The sequence below is a fragment of the Cariama cristata genome, unplaced genomic scaffold, assembly GCF_000690535.1.
Source record: "Cariama cristata isolate BGI_N322 unplaced genomic scaffold, ASM69053v1 scaffold8554, whole genome shotgun sequence".
NCBI lineage: Eukaryota > Metazoa > Chordata > Aves > Cariamiformes > Cariamidae > Cariama > Cariama cristata.
The window spans coordinates 19,404-40,079 of record NW_009613466.1 but is presented as its reverse complement, the minus strand read 5'-3'; the positions used below and the strand labels follow the sequence as shown (position 1 = coordinate 40,079).

Sequence of the window (20,676 nt, the reverse complement as noted above, 5' to 3'; positions counted from 1 at the left end):
GGAGAGGCTGGATTTCGATCCGGCTCTAACCAGCAGTTTTGCTCTGTCCCTGTGTCCTCCTCCCCCCTGCTCCTCCCTGGAGCACAAGGGAAGGGGGTTACCTTGAAGACCTTCTTGGCCCAGGTCCTGAAGGATTCCTCTTGGCCGCAGAGCTCATCCCCTTCTCCCATGCGGAGGATCCGCTCTCCGCCCAGCTCTTCCAGGAGGGTGTCCACCGCCCGGGCAAAGGCGCAGAAATGGGGGTAAGCACGCGACCCCAGCCCAAACACGGAGAACCTGCGGAGAGGTGGCACGGCTGTGGCTACCGAGTTGGGAGGGACATCGGCATCTCCCCCTCCCACACCACCACGGCCAACAGCAGCATGAGAGAGCATGGAGGGATCTGCACATTGCAAAAATACATCTGCGGTAGGAGAAAAGGGGCTCTGTGCAGCACCAGCTCCCACCCTGCCCCTTCTGCAGCAACAAATTGCTGCCTCCCACCCTGTCCTGTTTACCTGACATTAGCCAGGGGCCCCGTGCTTTCAAAGTTGTCCCTGGAATCAGGGCCGTCACTGGAGGATTTCCGTGCATCCGAGTAAGAGGAGACGCTGTTGAAACGGACCTTGTAGCTCCTGTGAACAGCAACAGCATCAGGTATGAACAGCGGTGACAAAAGGGCGTGCGGTCCCCATCGGGCTGCGTGCTGAGAGGGGACCAGATTGCGGAGGAGACCAAACCGGAGCTCAGGGATCAATATTCCTTGAGCAGGCACCACGATCAGTGGCCAGAGCAGAGGAATGTGTTCCCTCCTGGGGCTAAGCCGTAACAGCCCATACGTTGCATCCCCCCAGCTGGACCTGGTCTGCTCCACGGGGTCCTCCAGTCATCTCCCAGTAGGCTAACCCAGGTGTTGGCCACCACATTGTCCCCAGGGGTGCAGACAGGCAGGGCTTTTGTCTTTATTTGTCCTTCCCTGGCTGCACACAAGGTCGGGTATGTGTCTGAACAGATATTCTGGAGTGTTTTTCATTCATAGGAAGTAAAATAAAAAAAAAGAGTGAGAGCAGAGGGGATGAGGAGGGGGAAGGAGAGTGGAGAAAAAAAAATAATCTGACAACAGCAGAAGTATTTCTGAATTGAAACGTCTTCAAAAATTGCTCTACACAAGAGTTTCTAAATATACTGCCGGAGCAACGAAGCAGTAGTGTGCGGATGAGTCAGAGCAGACCTCCTGCACCCGGCGTGGCAGGCAGAGGAGACAACCCCTCGGCACAGTCCCTGTGCTCCGCAACCACCTCCTTTCTGCCCGGACCTCTCTTGCTTTTCTGCTTCGCTCCATCTGGATGGACCCACTTCTTCCTCTGCTGTCCCTGGGCCGTGCCCTCGCCCTGGGTTCCGTGGGGAAGGCAGGGCAGCACAGACCACTGGTTTAGGTGGGCCTGAAGCCCGAATTCCCCAGTTGGGTGCCGGGCCCAAGGTCGGGGCATGAGCAGCTTTTGCTGAAACGAATAGGTCCTTGTGGTGGGGGATGAGTGGTGAAGGATGGGCTGCGTTTGAACAGCGGGTCCTTAAATAGGAATGGCTTATGAAAGCCTCTGAGAACGCTTGGAAAACCCTTGCTGTAAGACACAAGGAACCAAATACACAACCACAGCGAAACCCCTGGGCTGTGGTCAGAGAGCTACGGCCGCAGTGCCCTGGCAGGCTCCTCGAGATGCTGCGGTTTACAGAGGCCACCGTTCCCCGCCCAGGGGGCTCTCGGCCACCCTCAGCATCCCCTGGTGCACCTGGAGCTGGGAGCCCCTGGGGTGCATGGGCAGGAGCTGCTCCCCCCAGCCCTTTCCTACAGACGCCGGGCTGACACTGCCCCTCTGCCCCAGACCATCTCCTCCAGGCTGCCTTTTCTCATTGCAAAAGCTTTTTTCATGCTTAACGTCAGCATCTCTTCCTACCATCCAGAGCCGTGACCTCTCGGCCTGTCCCAGGGGGGCCACAGGGAGTAATTTATTCCCTCCGCCTCTGCAGTCACCTTTTCCGTATGTGAAGTCTGCTACCGCACTACATTTCTGTCTTTTTCTCCAGATAAAATACCTCTCACCCTTTTGATCTGTCCTCACAGGTCGCTGTTGCCAGCGCTCTGACCACTTTTGCTGCCAGGTAACCGAGCCACAGGCTGTCCGGGCTCTCAGAAACTCCTGCCAGTCCCTTAAATTACACGCAGAGGTGACTGGGACAGCCAGCACCCACCTCAGGTGCTTTTGTCCTCCCCAAATCTGCCTGGCTTGCCATGGGTGGCACCCCCACACCCAACCCAACATTGCGTCAACCCAGCCCCGAAAAGTGAAGCTCCTTGGGGTGAGAACCAGATGCAAAATGCCCCTTCTCCATCCGGACACCTCCAGGGCAGCCTGCACCTCCCGTCCTGTCCGCTGTCCCCGCTAAGCCATGAGGCTGTTACAAACCTAATGGGTTTTGGCTCTGCGGGGATCCATCGGACGACTCGGCAAGGAGACCCCTTTGGGGCTGCTCCATCGCCAGCGGCGGAGAGGTGCCGATCGGAGGTCGGTCCCTGCCCTGCCCGGCCGTGTTTGGCACCGCAGCCCCACTGCTCTGTGCTGCTCGAGATGGAAGGCAGGGCGGTGAAATTGCACCGTGCCGCTGCCACCGCTAATTCTTCCTTAATTAAGGAGCAGCCTTTTGCCAGTTGCGAGCATCACTGTTTTAATTCAGGAGAGACTCCGGAGCAGAGCAGCATCCCAGTTACGTGTAATATATTGTACTTAATAGCTTAAATAAGAGGAGGCCCCAAAGGACTAACGCTGTGCTGGCTGCCCTCCCTTCCCAGCCTCTGGGACATGCACCGAGGTGCTCAAGGGTCATCTGCCAGCGATGGGGGATTTTTCTAAAAACCCAGACCCTGTCTCCAAGATACTGGTTCCAGACTCACTGTTACAGACATCACAGCCAGAATTTGTAACAGCTCTTATTTTCCCTAGAAATATTTTCACATGATGCAAGAAATTAAATTTGGTTCTTAAGCCCTTCCCCGCCTACATCCACATAGCTGGGAACTCCTTTCTACCTCCAAGTCTCACTATTTTGATGTCTCCTGGACAGCGCCAGCTCTCAGATTTGATGATTTTTGGGGGAATTCCTACTTTTATTTGTTTTTTTCATAGATGCCTGCCTCTTACAGCTGAAGAGAGAAGCTTTAAAATGCCAGCCCAGGGAATTACAAGCTGGAGTCCACAAGCATGCCTGACTCAGTGCTTTTTGTCCTCCCTGGGACCTCGACCCGCTCCATCCCCTGGTTCTCCAGGCAGGTCCCGTCCCTTAGACCTTTGCAAACTTGAAACCTGTGTGATGATTTCGCACTCCCTTCTGAGAGGAGGAAAGCAGAGAAGCAGGCTGTCCTGGCTGTGGGGCTGCCTGCTTGCTGGGGATTTGAGTGGGAAGGGAGGGATTGCTCTTACTTCCTCTCCTCCAGGTTGGAGTTGGGATTCTTCATCTCCATTAATGCACAGCCAAATTTCTACCAAGAAGAAATAAAAAAAAAGGCCATCAGTTTTGCTGGTCTCTGCAGGAAACGAAGTGGTGAGTGAAGCCTGGGCTGTGGCTCTGCTCTCTGCTTGCTGTTCCCAGCAGCTCGCGACGCGGTTGTACAGGGCTGGACCAGGTCGTAGCTCCCCAGCCAAGGGGCTGGCACCTTCTGTGTGACACTGACATCACTTGTACAGGATGGATTTAAAAACAGATTAGTGACTTGTCTCACAGCAGGGAATAGGTAGATAGCCCTATTCCAGAGCAGGCTGGAAGCAGGCAGGCACAGCACCAGGTATCACACAGCACCCAGACCTCTTTTGGGCCATTCCAGCTCAGGCTGAGCAAGAAGAGGAGGTTCCTCCCCATTCCCCACTGCCTCTCCCCTGCCCGCATCCCTGCTGCAGTTGCCCATCCCTGCGCTCAGCCCTACCTCTCCGTTCTCAGGTGGGTCTCCGTTGCCAAAGGTGCTTGTGACCACCAAGACCATGGTTTCATGCTCCAGGTGCACGATGTCATACTCGTCCATGGACATCACCTGGGAGCGACAGAGATGTTAGCAAGAGGCCTTTGGTGGGGAGATCCACCACCAGCCAGTCTCCTGGGATGGACCCCAGTCCACCTGGGGATGGGAGCCTCAAGGGACGTGGACAAACTATGGGGCTACCACCTGAGAGGCAGTAGGCGTATGTATGCTACAATGCCTGCAGGAGTATTAGCTGGAAAAATTCCTGTGCAGGCTTCAATCCAGACCCACAAGGTCAAATCCTGGGAGCTGCTGAAGACCCTTGGCAGCTGGGAAGCCCCACCTGCATTGAGCCGTGTGTTTTCCAACAGCCATGTATTTCCTTGGGCCACCCAGGTCCACACATAATCTCGCAGGGGCTGGGAGCCGGTACGATACCTTGGCATCGAAAGCGTGCTTGAAGATTTCACACAGAGTTTTTGCATAGACCTGCGACTTCCCTGTTTCAGTGGCGTACAGGATGGTCGCTTTGACCCTCTTGGCCATGGCCTGTCCCATCAGCTTGGCTGAGAACTTCACAGCCCTAGGAAGGAAGAAGAAATCGCAGTCAGAGAGCTTCTTTGCTTGTCAGTGCCTCGAGCCCAGATTATTCACACCAGTTTATTTATTATGACACGAACATCCTGCCTTAAAAAGTTGCAGCATCACTTTTTTTGTTGTCATATGCCAAACAGGGAAGCTATGGAAGAGTGTGTTTGTCTTGGCTTGTCAGGGAGAAAGACTGAATGGGGGAGCTTGAACACGGAGCTGAAATCCCTGAGTGGGTACAAGGTGGAAAATGCTAAACCAGGCGTGGGGGTGGTCTTTCTGCAGGGACAGAGAAGCAGAAGAAAAATGCGAGGCAGCGATCACCGAAAGCAGTGACCAGATAACCTAAAAGGAAAAGCTGGAGATTAACCAGAGCCCAAGCTGCCGGAGGAACAGTGGCTTCTCCATCTCTTCATGTCTTTAAATCCTACCTGGCTGCCTTTCTGCAGGAGGTGTCCTAGCCGAGCAGCAGCGCCTGGGCTCCACACATCACACACAAAGCCCTGAGACACCGAGAAGGTCAGACGAAGCTGTCTGTACTCCCTTTGATTTGCACTCCAGCGACGCTATGAACTTTACTCCGCGGAACAGCCCTCCTGAGGCTGAGAGGTTGCACATTTATTTGAGCGTTTGCAGGGCTGCGTCTCGCCGGCTGCCTCCTGTGGCTGCAATCATGACTGGATGTATTTGCTCCAGTTTATCCCCCCCCGGCTCAGCTCTGACAGCAGGGCAGAGGGGCTCTGAGGGGTCACCGGCCTCTCTAATCCTGGACGAGGTGAAGCAGCACTGGAACTCGGCTCTGCTTGAGCTGCTGGCTGGGTTGGCATCAGTGGGAGCACAGCGATGGGGACAAGGGAGGCCGTCACGAGCCAGCTTTGGGTTGCACACCCACCCCGGTGTGGCAAATTTGTTATTTTAGGGCTGTTCATAAGCGCATCAAGCTTATTTTTCCTAAGTGCAGAATATCTTCACCTTTTCTAAATGGACCATCAAGCTTTTCAATGGGGCCAGGAGAAGGATGGGTCTGGATTTAGCCTGGTGTGTGGCAATAGGGAAGGGGCGGTTTTCAGGGGGTTGAGAGAGCACAAAACATCTCTGTGGCCTTTGCAAGAATAAGGGCTGCTTGATTCACTTTGACAGGGCGAGCAGACCCTGCCCCGGGTGGTCAAGTCCAGCAGGACTCCTGCCTCCCCTTCGGACGAGCTGTGGGGAATGGAGGTTGCAGCTGGACTGGTCACACTGGCAGGGGAAGAGGAGCCCGGCTTCCCCCTGCCCCTCCTGCCAAGGAGGGAAGAAATACTTTAAGTTTGGAAAAGCACTTGGGGAAAAAAAAAAAAGGGTTGGAAAGAAGAGGTAGAAACCCGACCAGGCTGGTATGTCCTGCCTCCTCCGGGCAGCTCTCAGCCTCAGGAGCGTTGATATTTGCTGCTATACAATCACTCCTCAGCGTAGACCTGCATACTAACGTTGCCCCTTTGCTTTCCCAGGACAGTAGTGTCCCCTGTCCCCAGGGCTTACACCGGCCCCAGGGGAGGGAAGGGGCAGGATGGGCAGGGACCGCAGGTCTGGGTGCTCTGATTTGGCCAGAACCAGCACAGCCAGTCTGAACGGGCTTCAAAATCACACTGCGACCGGTGCCAAGTGTGATGCTCAGGACTGCTGGGCTCGGTCCGCCGCCTGTTCAGCTGATTAGCTTAGATCCAGGCAGGATTAATGGTGAATTACACAAATAATTCCTCTCCCCTACATCAGGAACAATGGAGATTTTTTTTTTTAAATTACCTGCTAGGCTCACAGTTTTATAATATCATTTATCAATCGTGCACACACAAATAAAAGCACTGTTTCTTCTAACTCAATGGCTCAATCAATCTTCCTGCGCTCACCACCAGCCCCGGGCTGCAGCCCAGCCCCAGGCACCCGTGTCAGCCCAAGGAGCACATTCATCAGCTGCTGATCGTGTTTATGGATGCGCCATGGAAAAGAGCTTACAGAAGGTGACAGCTGAAGAGTGGGAACAAACTGATAGTAGGGACTCGGGGAAACTGAAGCGTGGGGAGATGCTGTGAACGGCACAAGGCCACCTGGCAGCTTGGCCACAGACACCAGGGCAGACCCAGCCCTCCCCAGTCTTGGCCGCGGAGCCAGCAGCTCCTACAAGAACCTCTCTGCCAATGGCCCACGGGGGAGGCGTTTGGGCCAGGATCAGCCAAAAGGTCCAAATGATGCTTCATTCCTACGCCCCTGCTGACTGGGAACTTTGGCAGGAGAGAGGGACTGGCGTGGCCCATGGCTAGGGGTCAACTGGCCACGAAGTTCAAACCTCAGCTCGGCCCTGGTCCATCTGCTACCTGCAGGGAGATTCCTCATTCTTATCTCCCCCGTCCTTGCAAAGTGGGTGTTTGGAGGTTTAGACACACGCGGGAGACAAGTGCTCCTCAAGTAGCTAAAGGGTCATTGAAAAAAAGAGAAATATGGACACCAGTTTGATCTCGCTTGTGCCAGCGTGGCCCTGAGCAGTGGTGGGGGATCTCTCTGCCCCAGGAGGCTGTGAAGGGAGAAACAGGCAATATCCCCCCCCAGAAGTGAGAACGCCGCTCCTGAGCATTGAAACCACCGTACTGGAGAATGGACCAGCTTGGGAGAAGGGTCTGTGTGCAACATCTGGTATTCACCCGGTCACACACCTTTTGGTGGTCTCACGGGGTGTTCAGAAGCCTGTTTCTTCAAATGTCCCTTTTGGCAGCTAAAGCCTCCAGTGACCTGAGATGCGGGCTCACAACCCATCACTTTGCACGCATCCGTAGGGCAGTGCTGCCCAACAGCATAGCAAACAGAGCTGCGCAAAACCAGGACCAGCCCCAAACACTCCAGGGCTTCCCAGAGCCCACTGGCACTTACTTTGCTAACTTCTTAAAGCCAATGGCCCTCTTCTTGGTAGGCGTCCCGTTGACCCCTTTCCAGACGTGGGTGTTCCAGGGGTCCGGCTACGAGAGAGAAGAGCAGCAGGAGCTGATGGGCAGCGCTCAGAGCTTTGACAAATGCTGTATCCACAGCACTGAGTATTGAATTTCTCTCGGCATGAAGGGAAGGACTAGCTGGCCTCTTCACAGCTCTTGATCTGCTGTATAGGTCCCTGATCCTTGGAGCCCCATGGGTTTCTTGGGGCAGTTGGGCAATGGAGTATGCACAGAAAAATTGCAATATAATAAAACCTTGCTGGCTTGTAACAGCACCTGGCCAAACCCTTTCTCTCCTCTGAGATGAGCATTAATAGGCTGCAGTCAAAAACAAGGCAGGCAACGCCAGAAGGGGAGAGGCGATGGAAACACATCCTTCCCTCTCCCCAGCCCACAGGGTTTTTTTTTCCTAAGAGGCCCTTTGGGAAGGGGAGGCAGCTGAAGCAAGGAACGAGCACACAGAAGGTAATTCAGTGCCCTCGGAGGCGGCTGTCTGTAATCAGGGCCAGGAACCATTGGGGTTCGTGGTGGGTTGGTGATAGAAATGAACAGGCTGCAGGGATCGTTGGCTAATGAGGGCGTATTTGCTTAGGGGCCTTTTTCCCATGGCCTGGAGCATTAAATACTCCAGCGCCAGCATTTCAGCCCACTGCTTGGCCAGCTGGGCAGGAGTCCCCATCAAATTGTTGGATCCCCAAGCTGCCAAGAGCCATCCACTCCAACCTGCCACTGGAGAGAGGAGGGATACGGCGACTACCAGGTCATTTCCTCACCTACCCATCAAAGCACAAAATTAGGCACTTCTAAAGGGAGGAGCTCTGCTTGATTCAAGGGTAAAAGTGGGGGCTTCAGGTGTCCCATCTTCTCATGGAGGGGCAAAAAGCCATTGCCCTGAGAAAAGCTGTAGTGTCCAGGGGTTTATTACACTACATTACAGGGGATCATCAATTAGAATTGTTCATGGACTTCATTGCCTCAAGGGACAGCTTGTTGTAGGCATTAGATGGTATCCCTCTCCTTTCTGCATCTTCTGAGCTCCAGCTCCCACCCTGCACTTGGCTACACCTTTGGGCCCGCAGCACTGGTGGAAGGTAGGGTGCAGACAGTACCTGGTACTCAAAGGAGGGTGTGAGACGGTAGTTGAGCATCTCCTGATGGAAAACTGGGGTGATGCTGCCAGACATTGGTGGGACAATCCACACCCAGTCGGCAGGACAGCCTCCACGGCATCGGTACTCGTTCTCCATGTGCTTGATAAAGGACTCGGTGGCTGAGTGATGATCCACAATGGTCACCTTGTCGCTCTGTCGGGGGGAGAAGAGAGCAGAGCCAACAGCTGTGGGTTCATACACCCCAGAAGGCAAAAGCCAAAATTTTACATTTGGAGCTGTTTGACCCAAATATGCCTCACTCCCATGGTCTCACGGGAGATGACACAGGGTGGCTGCTGACCCTGGACCTCCCAAGGAGGCTGTAAAGCTGCCCTTGTCCTTCCTGAGTAGATGTGCTATGGGTTGGCTGTTCCTCCTGTTATTTGTCACAAGTCAAGCAAAGACTAAGATGGCAGAATGGGACGGAGCATCCTCTGCTCAGCCCCTCGGGGAACCCTTCCATGGCTTGCACAACTCAAGGAGCAGCTCTGATCCAGCTCTGGGAAGGATTCCCACCCTCTGAAGTTGGGTTGCCGAGGACAAATTTTGCGACTCAACCTTTAAGTGCAGGTGGGGGGAGAACCTGGCCAATTCTTGCCTCACGGATGGGACAGAAGGGCTGGATCGTGCCCCCTCGGGCACTCCCTCTGGACCGGCAGAGCTCAGATGCTGGTAGTGCTGTCTTTGCAACATCCAGGGCACAGAGATTATTAAATTTCACTGCAGGCTCCTGGAACAGCCCAAAATTAGGAATGCACAGCCCAGTTTCAGCTGAGTGTATCAGCTGCTGCGATTGTCCTTGGGCTGATGTCTCCATACTTGTCCCATCCAGTCCCTGTGTCCCTCTAGCCTGACCCAAACAAAACGGAGTCCTGCTACTCAGGTACCTGGAAGCTGTACAGCACCGCAATGTTGATTTCCACCAGGGCCTGGTCCTTCCACAGCGAGGAGGTTTTCCTCATATCCAGATTCATTTTCTTGGCCACTTGCTGTAACAAAACGTGGTAGAAGGTGAACACCTTTAACGGCCAAGAACCAAGGACTGAAGATTTCTGCTTGGGGAGAGGAACCCAGAGGAGGGACCCAGGCTGACACAAGGCACCCGCAGAGCCGGGCAGCACACTTGCAACAAAGGGGCTGATGTTTTGCCTTCCTCTGGGCAGCCCATCACACCCTTGGCCACGTGGCTCCAAGAGAATGTAGCTGCCCTATCTAAGGGAAACCAGGATGTCTCCTACTCTCCCACTCAAGGCAACATTCTCCCAGTATCCTGCCCGCTCCCCAGTAACTTCACACACCCCCACTGCACCCCAGGACCTCCTGGCCTCTTCAAGGAGTAGGAATTACCTCCAGGATGTTGTAGCGAGAGTTGTCACAATAGTCCCGGACCCCTATCTCTGTGCCCATGTACCAGCCGCTGAAGGGGCAGGCGGAAAACTCCAAGCCCCCAATCTCGAGGAGCATGTTGGAAACCGCTGGCAAACCGTACCACTTCAGGCCCAGGTCCTTAAACCATTCAAACCTGCCGGGATACAACAGGGTTAGGCAATCAGCCATCCCCCGGTGCAGGCAGGGGAATGGAGGAGGTTACTTTGCTACCAGCCACCGGGCTGAAGGACGTGGGAGCAGAACCGTTCCTGGAGGCAATGTCCCACTTAGGGGCTGTTTATGGGGAGAAAGCAATGTACCAGGAGCGTTACAGAGTGGCACAAGTCCTGGGAGACTTCAAGGAAAGGGAAACCAGCCCTGAGATAAGAACACAACTTGCTTTCCACCTCCAAGCTCTGCCAGCTTTACATCAGAGTGGAGGGGAGACCTGGAAGAGGGTCCTGGGTAAAGCACCCAGGTCACAGCAGGGAAAGGCCAAGCACGGGAGGTGGCTCAGGGTGAAACCAGAGGAGCTCAGTCCTGCTGATCCCCTCGAGCAGTTTTGGGGCTTACTCTGACTTACTTGGGATGCCGGATGGGCACTTCCAGCACGAGCTCCGGGGGGATTTCGAAGAGCTCTGGATCGTTGCCGTTGGCTTGGAGGAGCAGAGGCAGGATATCGAAGCGCCCATGCGGTGCCTTCCACCCTTGCTGAATGCAGATCTACAGGCAAAACAAAGGCAGGGTTAGAAGTCCCAGCAGGCCACCTGCTCCCCAAGCATTATGGGCAGGGACTCGCATGGCACTGAGCAGGGTCTTCTAACAGCATCACCTCTCAGCCCTCATGGTTGAGGAATAAGCTCCATCCAAGGGAGCCACCACATGAGGTTGCCTGTCGCAGGCAACCCATGGCCAAGCAAGGGGTATTTGGGCTGAAAAGGAGCCTGGAACTAGACCCCCAGGTAGGCTCACGGCTCTGAAAAAGCTGTGCCTGCAACGGTGAAGGAGAAAATGGGTGAAAAAGCAGAGGAGTTTGGGAACAGCTGAGCGGAGCACGGGTGCTGTGCGGGCAGCACCTATGGACAACAGCCCAAGGCAAATCTCATTTCTGATTCCCACGGGCCCCGGTCAGCGGTGGGCACACATGAGCTCCTGCAGCGGTTCCCTCGGCACCACTGAGTGACCTCTCCTCAGCAAAAGGAATGTGCGGTCAGAGTCTTTCAGTGCCTCTATGGCCAACTCCTGCATGCGTGGGAACAGTTTTTATTCCTGAGAAAATATCTGAGGGTGAGACAAACCCAGCTTCACTTTGTGGCACTGCAGTGGACATGATAACCCCTGCCTGACCCAGCACCCTCCTGGCTCCTGGGATGCTCAGTTTCTGCATGCCCCCACTGATAGCCAGTGGAAAAGGGAATTTTCCACTGAGTGAGAACGGTGAGCCCTGCAGGGTCTGCTGGCCGGAGGAGTGTGCCGCTGAGGAATGCAGCATACGGTAAAGAAGAACCAAAACAGTAAGATAAGAAGAAGACACTGATCTCCAAACTGATCTCGGATGGTTGGCGTCCAGAAACTTAGGAAATTGCATCCTTCAGATGAACTTAGCTCATTATAATCTTATTATAATGCTAAAACCCACATCCCTAGGAGGAGATTTTAGATGCAAATTCAGGACCACCTTAGTATAATGAAGTAATTAGGTAATGAGACATGTGCAGATGATTTGTTGTCGAATGCAATCATAGGTAACCCACGCCCGTGGTGCCCGGGAAGGATGGCTGCAGCCGGTACCTCCGTCAGCTCCACGTTGGCAGGGTCTCCCAGGACGGTGCCGTCCGGCTGCTTGTAGCCAGCGTAGCGGATGAGCTGGGCATTCCAGATGCGGAAATCGTGTTTGCTGTCCGTCCGCTGCGGGAAGATGGTAATAGCGGATCTGGAAGGAAAAGGCAGCGCTGGTGAATGCCTAGGATGTTGCAAGTGTACAGGGCAGGGGTCATCAAAGGATCGGTGAAGTGTTGGGGGGAAAGGTGCTGCCCCTGCCTGCCACCACCCTGGGCACCACCTCTGCTTGTGTCCTGGACAAGCCCCAAGCAGTTATTATATTTCCTTCAGTGGAAGAAGTCATGGCCAGGTGCCCTCCAGCTCTGAAATTTGGGATGTTTCCAGCAATTCAGCTCCAGGTAGAAGCTGGCTGCTATCATGGGGTTTGGGATAGATCTGGAGAGCAGTCTGTGCTCTGCATTTGATGCAGAATATAGGAAAGGAGAAATAATTGGAAAATCTGCCCTTTGAGGTCCCACAGAGAGCAAGAAGAGATACACATGGACCAGCAGGCCACCTTCCCCTGATACCCAGTCCCTCTAACGCTCCCCAGGACCAGTGCTGGCTATGGCCGTCCTGTTGTGCTGCTACAGGAGACAACGTCAGCAGGGCCTAGAGCTGGACTGACGCTCACCTTCAGATATAAACCCTGGTGACTCCCTGGTGGCTTACCTGAGGTTCCCTTTGTTGGTGGCATATTTGATGTGGTTGCAGATATAATTGAACATCCCATGGGCTGTGGTGCAGTCCCGGGCATCAAACACCTGAAACAGTGGAAGCAATTGTGGTGATGCTGCAGGATGCTCCAGCTCCTAAGGCAGAGCTCAGCAGAAGAAACACATCACAGGGAAAGCTCTAGAGGCCACCGTGACTTGTTAGGTATCTAAAGCTCCATAATTATGTGTTCTCCGCCTTTACAGCACGGGGATGTCTAACCCAGCTGCCCCTTCTGCTTTGGTGAGGTGAGTCGTCTGCTGCTCAGGCGAAAACCTCCTCAATCCAGTGCTCCCAACCTGCTGCTGTTCCGGGCTTATCCACCAACAATTTTAGTTTCTGCCCTTTGTCTCTTGTAGAGCAAGACTCAAAGCTGAAATAGGACAGGTGTCAGTCAGGTCTGATGGGCAATCACAGATTCATGGAATAGTTTGGGTTGGAAGGGACCTTTAAAGGTCATCCAGTCCAAGCCCCCTGCAATGACCAGGGACATCTTCAACTACGTCAGGTTGCTCCGAGCCCCGTCCAACCAGACCTTGAATGTTTGCCAGGGATGGGGCATCTACAAAAGGATGAGGAAACCAGGAAAGAGGGTCCATAGGAGGCTTGAAGACAACTTCTTGCAGAAATGTCTCCCTCCAAGGTTCAGATATGCTAAAAGGAGGAGTGGAAGAGAAGAAGAGCTGAAGGCTGAGCTGGGAGCAAAGGAGGCCCAGCCTCCCGGCCCCAGGCAGTGCCTCTACCCTGTGCGAAGCAGCCACAAGGATTGCTCAGCAGCACTTGTGCCGTGCTCCAGGTGACAGAGGGAAACGTCGTCTCTGCACCGAGGGATTCCACTACAGATCACTGATTCAGATCCAACTCTACGCTTCCAGCGAGTCCAAAGGGCACCGAGCCAAATCTTCTCCAACCATAACATCTCTGTAGCAAGGATGACTGCGTCCTGCTGCCTCTCCCCAGGCAGAGCAATAGTTTTGGAAGCAGCACGTAAGATATTGGAACAGTATCTGATTTTGGAAAATACTCCCTAGAGTGCCAGCTTCCAGTTGCCCCCGTGGCAGACGCAGACCCCTCAGCTACACCCACCCCACAGATGCTTTTCCAGCTCCTGCTGACTCCCCAGCCTGTGTCCCCCCCAAGCTGTCGAGGAGACCATAGCTGCTGTGTGCTGAGCACCCGCAACTGCACCGGTGCTGTGCTTCCCCAGGTATTTGAAGAGCAAGATTTGCCTCTCCAGAACTCCAGTGCATCCTCTGGCAGGCAGCCTGTGCTCACCTGCAGCTTGGACCACTGAATCCTGCCCACGCAGCGGGCTGCATTTCTCCAGGCATGCTTGGCTCCGTAGATCAGCTCTGTGTCCCGCAGCTGGTAGGTGTCGGTGGCTTCAATCTCCTTGGTCACCTCCTCCAGCCTTTCCATGTGGGCCTTGGAACCAGATCTGCGTGGGTGGGGGACAGAGAAGATGGCAGTTGCCAACGCAGATGGAAGGCAGGGAATCCTGCTGCTGTCCATGAGCTCTTTCTTAAGCACATGTGTGCACATTTACACACGCGTGTGTGCTTTCAGATAACAGATGACCAAGTGCAAACGGGGGAGGTCAGTAATGTGCAGAGAGGTACACGACAAATGCTGCGAATGAAACTCCACTGAAGCAGGAGCTGCACGTGGAGTGCCACAGTCTCACCCTGCTTTGACACATGAGTGTGAAAGATCAGATCGTGTGTGACATCTCAGCATAAGCAGCAGCCTTGGACTGTGACCTTCTGCGGCCAATCCTTACCTCTTTATGGAGGAGTAGTACTGGTCAATGAAGTCCTTAGCCAAGAGGAGCACCTCCTCTTTTGTCCTGGTATCTTCCGACTTGCGGACGTGCTGGCTAGGAGTCATTACTGAGCCCATGCAGATCTGCTCGGTGCACGCGGTGGCCTGACAAGACAGAAGGAGACAAGCGTGTCTTGGGTTACTGCATCACTGCTGGTTACGGGAGCTGGGCTGGGGGCAGTCAACGATTAGCTACACAGAGGTTGGGGGCATCTTTGACAAACAGGGACATTTCCAGCTTATTCATTGTCATCCCTATCAGTAATGCTGGCTAAGACAGCTCAAGCATGTGCAGTCATCTCTTGTCCCACCTGATACGGACAACCAGGGCCCGCTAGGTTCTTACCCCAGCTTGGCATAAAGTCAAATGCTTTTCCTTACTTATCCCAGGTGGATTTCGTCTCACCCACCTTATTGCACCAGAGGTTTGAAATTCAGACACCACCAGTGAGAAGACAACTGACCTGAATTCATCCAGTCCTGCATTTCCAGGCAAAGCCATCTTGGAGACACTGTGCTCCACTCAGTTACGCTCAGACAACTTTTGGTCAGTCCTATCAACTCCACTCACCATCGCGGTCTTGAGGTGCAGAGTGTCGTGAAGCACGGAGCCTGTCTCCCAGTTCTTGATTTTCACGAACCGCGGGCATTTGGAAGGACTCCCATTCACTGTGTTCTTAGTTGGGGACTGCCGCCCGGATGGCGGTGGCTGGACAACAGTGAAGGTCAGGCACAAGGTTAGTATTCATCAGTGAGATACAGAAAAAAGGTCACAAGAACAAGCAGCGTCTTGTATTAGTGGATGCCTGTGCTTAAAACCTAGTGATAATACAGCGAGACACGGCATATGATCCAAATATTTGGCAGCATTTGGGATCCTACAATGGAGCAACCAGCTCTCAAGGCAATTGAGAAGTCCTCTCTGTTTACAGGACAGCCAAACCTGTAGAAGAGGAGTTAAAACCAGAGCTAGAAGTGATTTAAGAGAACGTTGTGTTCAAGTTTCCCCGTGGAAGACTTACCTCTCTAAAACGTATTAGATGTTTCTTTTTAAGGAGCATCACCTGCTCACGTTTTGCACGTGCCAAGCTCTGCCTCACGAACATGAGCACTGTGAGACAGAGCTAAAAGCCGATCACTCCTCTGAGCAAGCCAAAGGCACATCTCCTTTGATATCAATGCTGGAAGATTGTAGGAATAGGGATGGATAAATTATGCAAGTGAGAGGGCTGCTGAATTACGCATAGTTGGATTACTTCAGTCCCAGCTCTGAATCTCCTGCCCTCCCCTGATACCCCACATCAGGGCGTGCTCCTCCAGCACGTCTTGAGTTCTCCGCCAACATAAGGAAGACCTTCAGCCGGCAGACAGCTTGTAACGAGGAGAGCTGGCTGCAAGTGCTGGTATTTGCACATTTTCACAGATAATCCCTAGTGTTGGTGCTGTGGCCCATACTCCTCCCAAGCACTTAAAGAGCAATCAGTGTCTGCCAGCGTGTCATGGGATCCGTGGTGGCCCTGGAAAGCAGAGATGCTTCTTCTAGGAATCAGATCTTGTAGTGGAGTGTAATTCAGTCACCGCAACCGCAGCGGTGTTGCTGCAGGTTTCACGGGGAGACCTGACCCCACACCAGAGCATCCTGTCAAAACCTGCTTATATTTGGCACCGCTGAAAGGCTTGCATCTCTGCAAAGTAGGTTGGGGCTGGGACCGAGTTTTGGTGTAGCCTTCCTACACAAACCCTGTAGCTTGTGTCCCTCTCTAGTCCATCCGCAAGGTTTTTTAAAGTCGTCACTGCCTTCAGCGGAGCTGTGCAGAGTCTCACGTTCCTTTTTGGTGGTTCTGGGCTCACGTCACCGCTGCAACTCAGGGACTAGCAGCAATGGTCCTGATGGGGCGTCGCAGCCTGAAGGACCAGCTGAAGAAGAGCCAGCACACGGCAGAAGCAGCTCTTCTTTCAGAACAAGCGCTTTTGCTGATGAACAAACCCAGGAGGGAAAGCACCAGGGGCCGCAAGGGTGACAAAAGCAGATGGGGCTCCAGATCTGACCTGGTCCTACCTTGCCAGATGGAGGATTGCTCTGCTTTTCCGAAGCAGAGACAGATTGGTGCCTGACTGATTGCGGGGCTGATGCCAGGGCTGAGCAGACACCGCTGCATTGCCCTGGTGGCAATGTTGGCCATATTTTTTGCCCAGTCCTTGTTTTTACCCCACACTCCACACTCTTTTTTCCTGGAAAATAGGGATTTTGCTGTCAAGCAGCCTAAGGCTCACAGTGTGATGCTGAAAGCATATGCTGGGAGCAAGAGCCAGAGGATGGAGGGGAAGGGAGAGCTTTACAACCTGACCCCTCGGTAGAGCCCTCTTTGGTCCTCGCAGTTTCTGAAAGCGGCTCCCTGCCCTCCCTCAGGCTCTGCTGTCACGGGTCGCTGTGACATTCCTCATCTCACAAATCCTGTCATCCTCCCAAGGAGCGGTTTGAAGTCCGAGCCCCTGAAGCCAGATAACCACACAGTGGATCTCAGCTTCCCCTTTCCATGCTGCAGAAAACAAATATGAGACTTCATACAGAGCTTCACATAAAGCTCCATGCAGAGTAGCAAATAAAAAGAACCTCCTAAATGTAGTCCTGGAAAAGCACTATTTTTAAGTTATTTTTTTTTTCAGTTTGGGGGAATTTGACCTGAATTATGGCAGTGGCAGTTCCTGGTCATTTTTTTCTGCTTGTTTTACTGTTTCAAGAGAATTAAACCATTCCTGAGCCACTAACAGCATCCTCTGAACCAACCTGGGCCACCCTTAGGACCAAGGGGGATAACCTGCCCCCTTCCTTCTGAGCGTGACTGCTCAGAGCAGCTCGGTGGGATGGGTAAAACCCAGCTGAGAACTGCTGCTCAAAAATGCAAACAAAACGGATCCTCACCTGTACCTCCACCTGCCAGACAGCAATTAGAAGTGCCAAGTAGAAAGTGTTGGTTGTATCCAGCACCACTTTTTTATTCTGAGTTACTTTTGATTTGCGGACGGGGCTTCAGGGCAGCTTAGGAGGTGTGCGGCTCCACAGCTTCTTGCTAGAGCAGGTACGGCCCAGGAGCGTGTTCCCAATCCAGAGGTAGCAATGACCCCATCCTTGGGGTGAGCAACCTCATGGTCCAAGCTGGTGGACATCGGCTGCTTAACAGCTGCCTACAGATGTTCTACCTTAAACCTCTCTCAAAGCTGCTCCCTTTCCTTTTTTGTCTTTTCCCTGTAGGAACTGGCAAAACTTGAATCTTTGCTGAAAGAGAGCCACGGTGCAGAGGCATGCCGAAGCCCTGGGATGCCGGCGGGGCTGGAGCTGCCGGGGTGACACCACCTACGAGGAGCAGAGGTGCCAGGTCCGGCAACCGCATGGCAGAGCAGCTGTGGAGAAAGCAACACCCAGAAGAGACCGGGAAAGAGCTCTCCATCTGTGTATGCCTTCCTTGCATGGCAAAGCTGAAGCCAAATATTACCCCTGGTTCCATCAGGGAGGTTGTGTGAGATCCTTTCATGTTTTAATTAGGCAGCTGTGATATTAGTGACTCAAGAGTGGGACAAACGGAGAGACTAACTTAGCAGTCGGGGCGTACATGCATTATGCAAACATCTTTTACCAGGGAGCGTGTTGGCACTTATCGCCAGCGTGCAGCTCGCGAGCTGTCTGCAGCTCTTTAGGATGCAGGGGAGAAACGCACCCAGCCCCGGGCGCGTCTGAGGGCCAGAGCAGCAGGGAGCATCTCCCCTTTTGCAGACCCCGGGGGGGCTCTACAGGTCCTCAGCCTTCCTCCTGCATCCCACCTGGGCTTCGGGAGTCCCTGCGACGACGGTGTATGTTACCCTGCTGAAATGCATCGACTACAGGCAGACGAGGTCTGCAGCGTTAGCCCAGGTCGTAGATATATTGGTGTGCTGACATTTCTTTCCAGTCTGCATTAACCCCGCTAGCTGCTAGTGTGGTTTTTGCTTTTATAAAGCTGTAAATCACCCTTACACACGTGGAGCTGACATGACCCCCTTCCCCTGCTACCCACATGGACACACAGCCGCCCCGGTTACCCTGGAGCTCCTAACAAACCGCTCTGTACGGGCTGAAATACGACTCAGGCAGGACCAGGGCTGGTGAAGTCACGGCATCTTTCCATCGGTCAGGTTTGGGGCCAGGGGGATTGGGCTGCTGGGAATGAGCAGAACACACTGCGTGATTTTGCTAAAAAAGAGATTGGGATGGATGCCCAACGGGTCTTTCACCTTATTACGAGCCTCGGTGAGCATTCCCCAGCTGGCCAAGTGAATCCACCAAGTCCTGCTTTGAAGAACAAGGTGTATAAAAAGCTCTTACTTGGCTTGACTTGCCCCTGTGTTAATGGGATTTATTGCGGCTTGCAAGGAGTTCAGTCGCCTTGACCGCACGCAGCCCGGGGGAACGGCTGCAGGGAGCATGGGGGAAAAAAACAAAACTGCTTCCAGAAAAGCAGGCATACCAATTTGGGGATAAGAAGGATAAAAAGAAAGCTGCACATCTAGTGAAAAAAAATATTAAAGAGTTTAACAGCAGCTTAAGACTGGGGGTTTTGGCAGCCCTAACATGGAGAGAAATTAAGCTCTGAACACTGAAGGTTATAAAATGCTTATGGGAACAGACACGTCCATGCAAGGAGCTTAGCAAAGGAGGCAGAAAGGCAGCGTCTTTCCAGAGCCGGAGCAAAGGGACCGGAGCAGTGACCTGTCCTCGGGCGAGATGGGCTGGTGCTGCCGGCCACGGTGCGTTATCCATGCGGTGGGACACGGGGCTGCCCGGGGACGTCTCTCCAGCGGCTGAGCAAAGTGTGTCACAGCTCTTGGATGCACCCATTCGTGTGCGCCGACGTAGGACGATACCCGCTGTAAGGCTGTCGATGCTGCTGGGAGACCTGCCTGCGACCCTGAGCTGCAGCCGGGCAAGGGGAGGGTGGAAATCGCTCCCAACTGCATCTAAGAACCCAATCGGGTTGGTTAAAACCATGCAGCAAATCTGGCATGGTCAGGAGTATCTCAGCCGCTCCGCATGTGTATCGGCACCCACGCAGCCCGTCTCACATGGCCCGTGAGTCTCCGACACTGTGCGTGCTGTGAAAGTGTACGTGAACATCATCCTGCTCGGGGGTCCCAGGAGAAACCGCGGTGCTCGTGGTGCACGGGGAAGGGGGGCGTGGGCAGAATGAAACCACCGCAGCCAAGACCGTGTCACCTCCATGGGCATGAAGGGACCACGTCACCTCATGTGGCCTCAACCCTCTGCTTCTGGCTTTGCATCTTGCAAAATGCCCGTGAAATGGGAAAAACATCAACTGGCAGAGCCGTGGCCTGGGAGGTGCTTCTGGACACTGCTGGGTGTCCAGGCCAGGCTCAACTTCTGGATGTCCACCAGATCACGAGTGGCACCAACCCTGCGGTGCTCTGCATATGGCCTGGCAGCGAGGAGTCTTGCGTTGCCGCTCGTTGGAGCTGGGAAGAGGCATCGGCCAGAGGGATCTGCTGGGGACATTCCTGAGCTGCGGAAATACTGACGTTCTCAGAAGTCTTCATGCGACCACTAAATCACTTTTCTCCCCTCCCTTGGGAAACAGTCCTTACTATGTCACCCTGAGAAATATGGTGGGGCCAGGAGACCAAATGGTCCCCGGTCTGGTCCCCCGTGTCCTGCCCCGCTGCTGGTTAATCCCATCGGGGAGACACATTTGCCCGAACAAGCTTGGCAGTACTCACGCACGTCATGTTTTCCCCGAGGTGATCTTTCTGGCCCAGCAGGGTCTGTCTTGCGTCTCTGGCTTTGCTACAAACGTGGAGTTAATCCACTTTTGGCAAGGAAGCCTGAGAATTTATGTCCGTGGAGTGTGAGGAGATGAAAAGGCACCGTACAACATATTATCTGAAGTGCTCTATTGAATTACCGTCACATGAATCAAAACGACTTTAACGATGCAACTTGGCTTTTTGCCAGGAAAAGGGACGACAATCCCAAGGGAGGGTTCAGAGCCCTGGTCCCTGGTTGCTGTCCCGTCCCACTCTGGTCCCCTGGGTGAGAAGCATTGTTCTCCAGTGACCCATACCCTGCCCGAACCACAGGGAATTCAGCTTCTGGACCAAATGGGCTCTACAGCCCATCACCAGCAGCTCTTGGGATCGGAGGTCTTCAGGATAGCGCACGTAGCCTTTGCAGGTTCTCTGTGGTGTGAGAGCCCACCAGGATGGGTCACGTACCCCC

The 20,676-nt window shown here is 53.8% G+C and overlaps 1 protein-coding gene across 1 annotated transcript in view; it reads right to left on the bottom strand.

Annotated features, from left to right (window-relative positions):
* The window catches only part of NOS1 (nitric oxide synthase 1 (neuronal)), a 38,283-nt gene that overhangs the window by 7,153 nt on the left and 10,454 nt on the right, over positions 1 to 20,676 (bottom strand). The window contains 15 exon segments of the mRNA XM_009699035.1: positions 102 to 276; positions 498 to 614; positions 3,456 to 3,514; positions 3,956 to 4,060; positions 4,427 to 4,571; positions 7,478 to 7,563; positions 8,646 to 8,840; positions 9,575 to 9,676; positions 10,035 to 10,209; positions 10,639 to 10,778; positions 11,847 to 11,988; positions 12,549 to 12,640; positions 13,866 to 14,028; positions 14,371 to 14,516; positions 14,983 to 15,120. Coding sequence (XP_009697337.1) covers positions 102 to 276; positions 498 to 614; positions 3,456 to 3,514; positions 3,956 to 4,060; positions 4,427 to 4,571; positions 7,478 to 7,563; positions 8,646 to 8,840; positions 9,575 to 9,676; positions 10,035 to 10,209; positions 10,639 to 10,778; positions 11,847 to 11,988; positions 12,549 to 12,640; positions 13,866 to 14,028; positions 14,371 to 14,516; positions 14,983 to 15,120 — 1,980 coding nt within the window.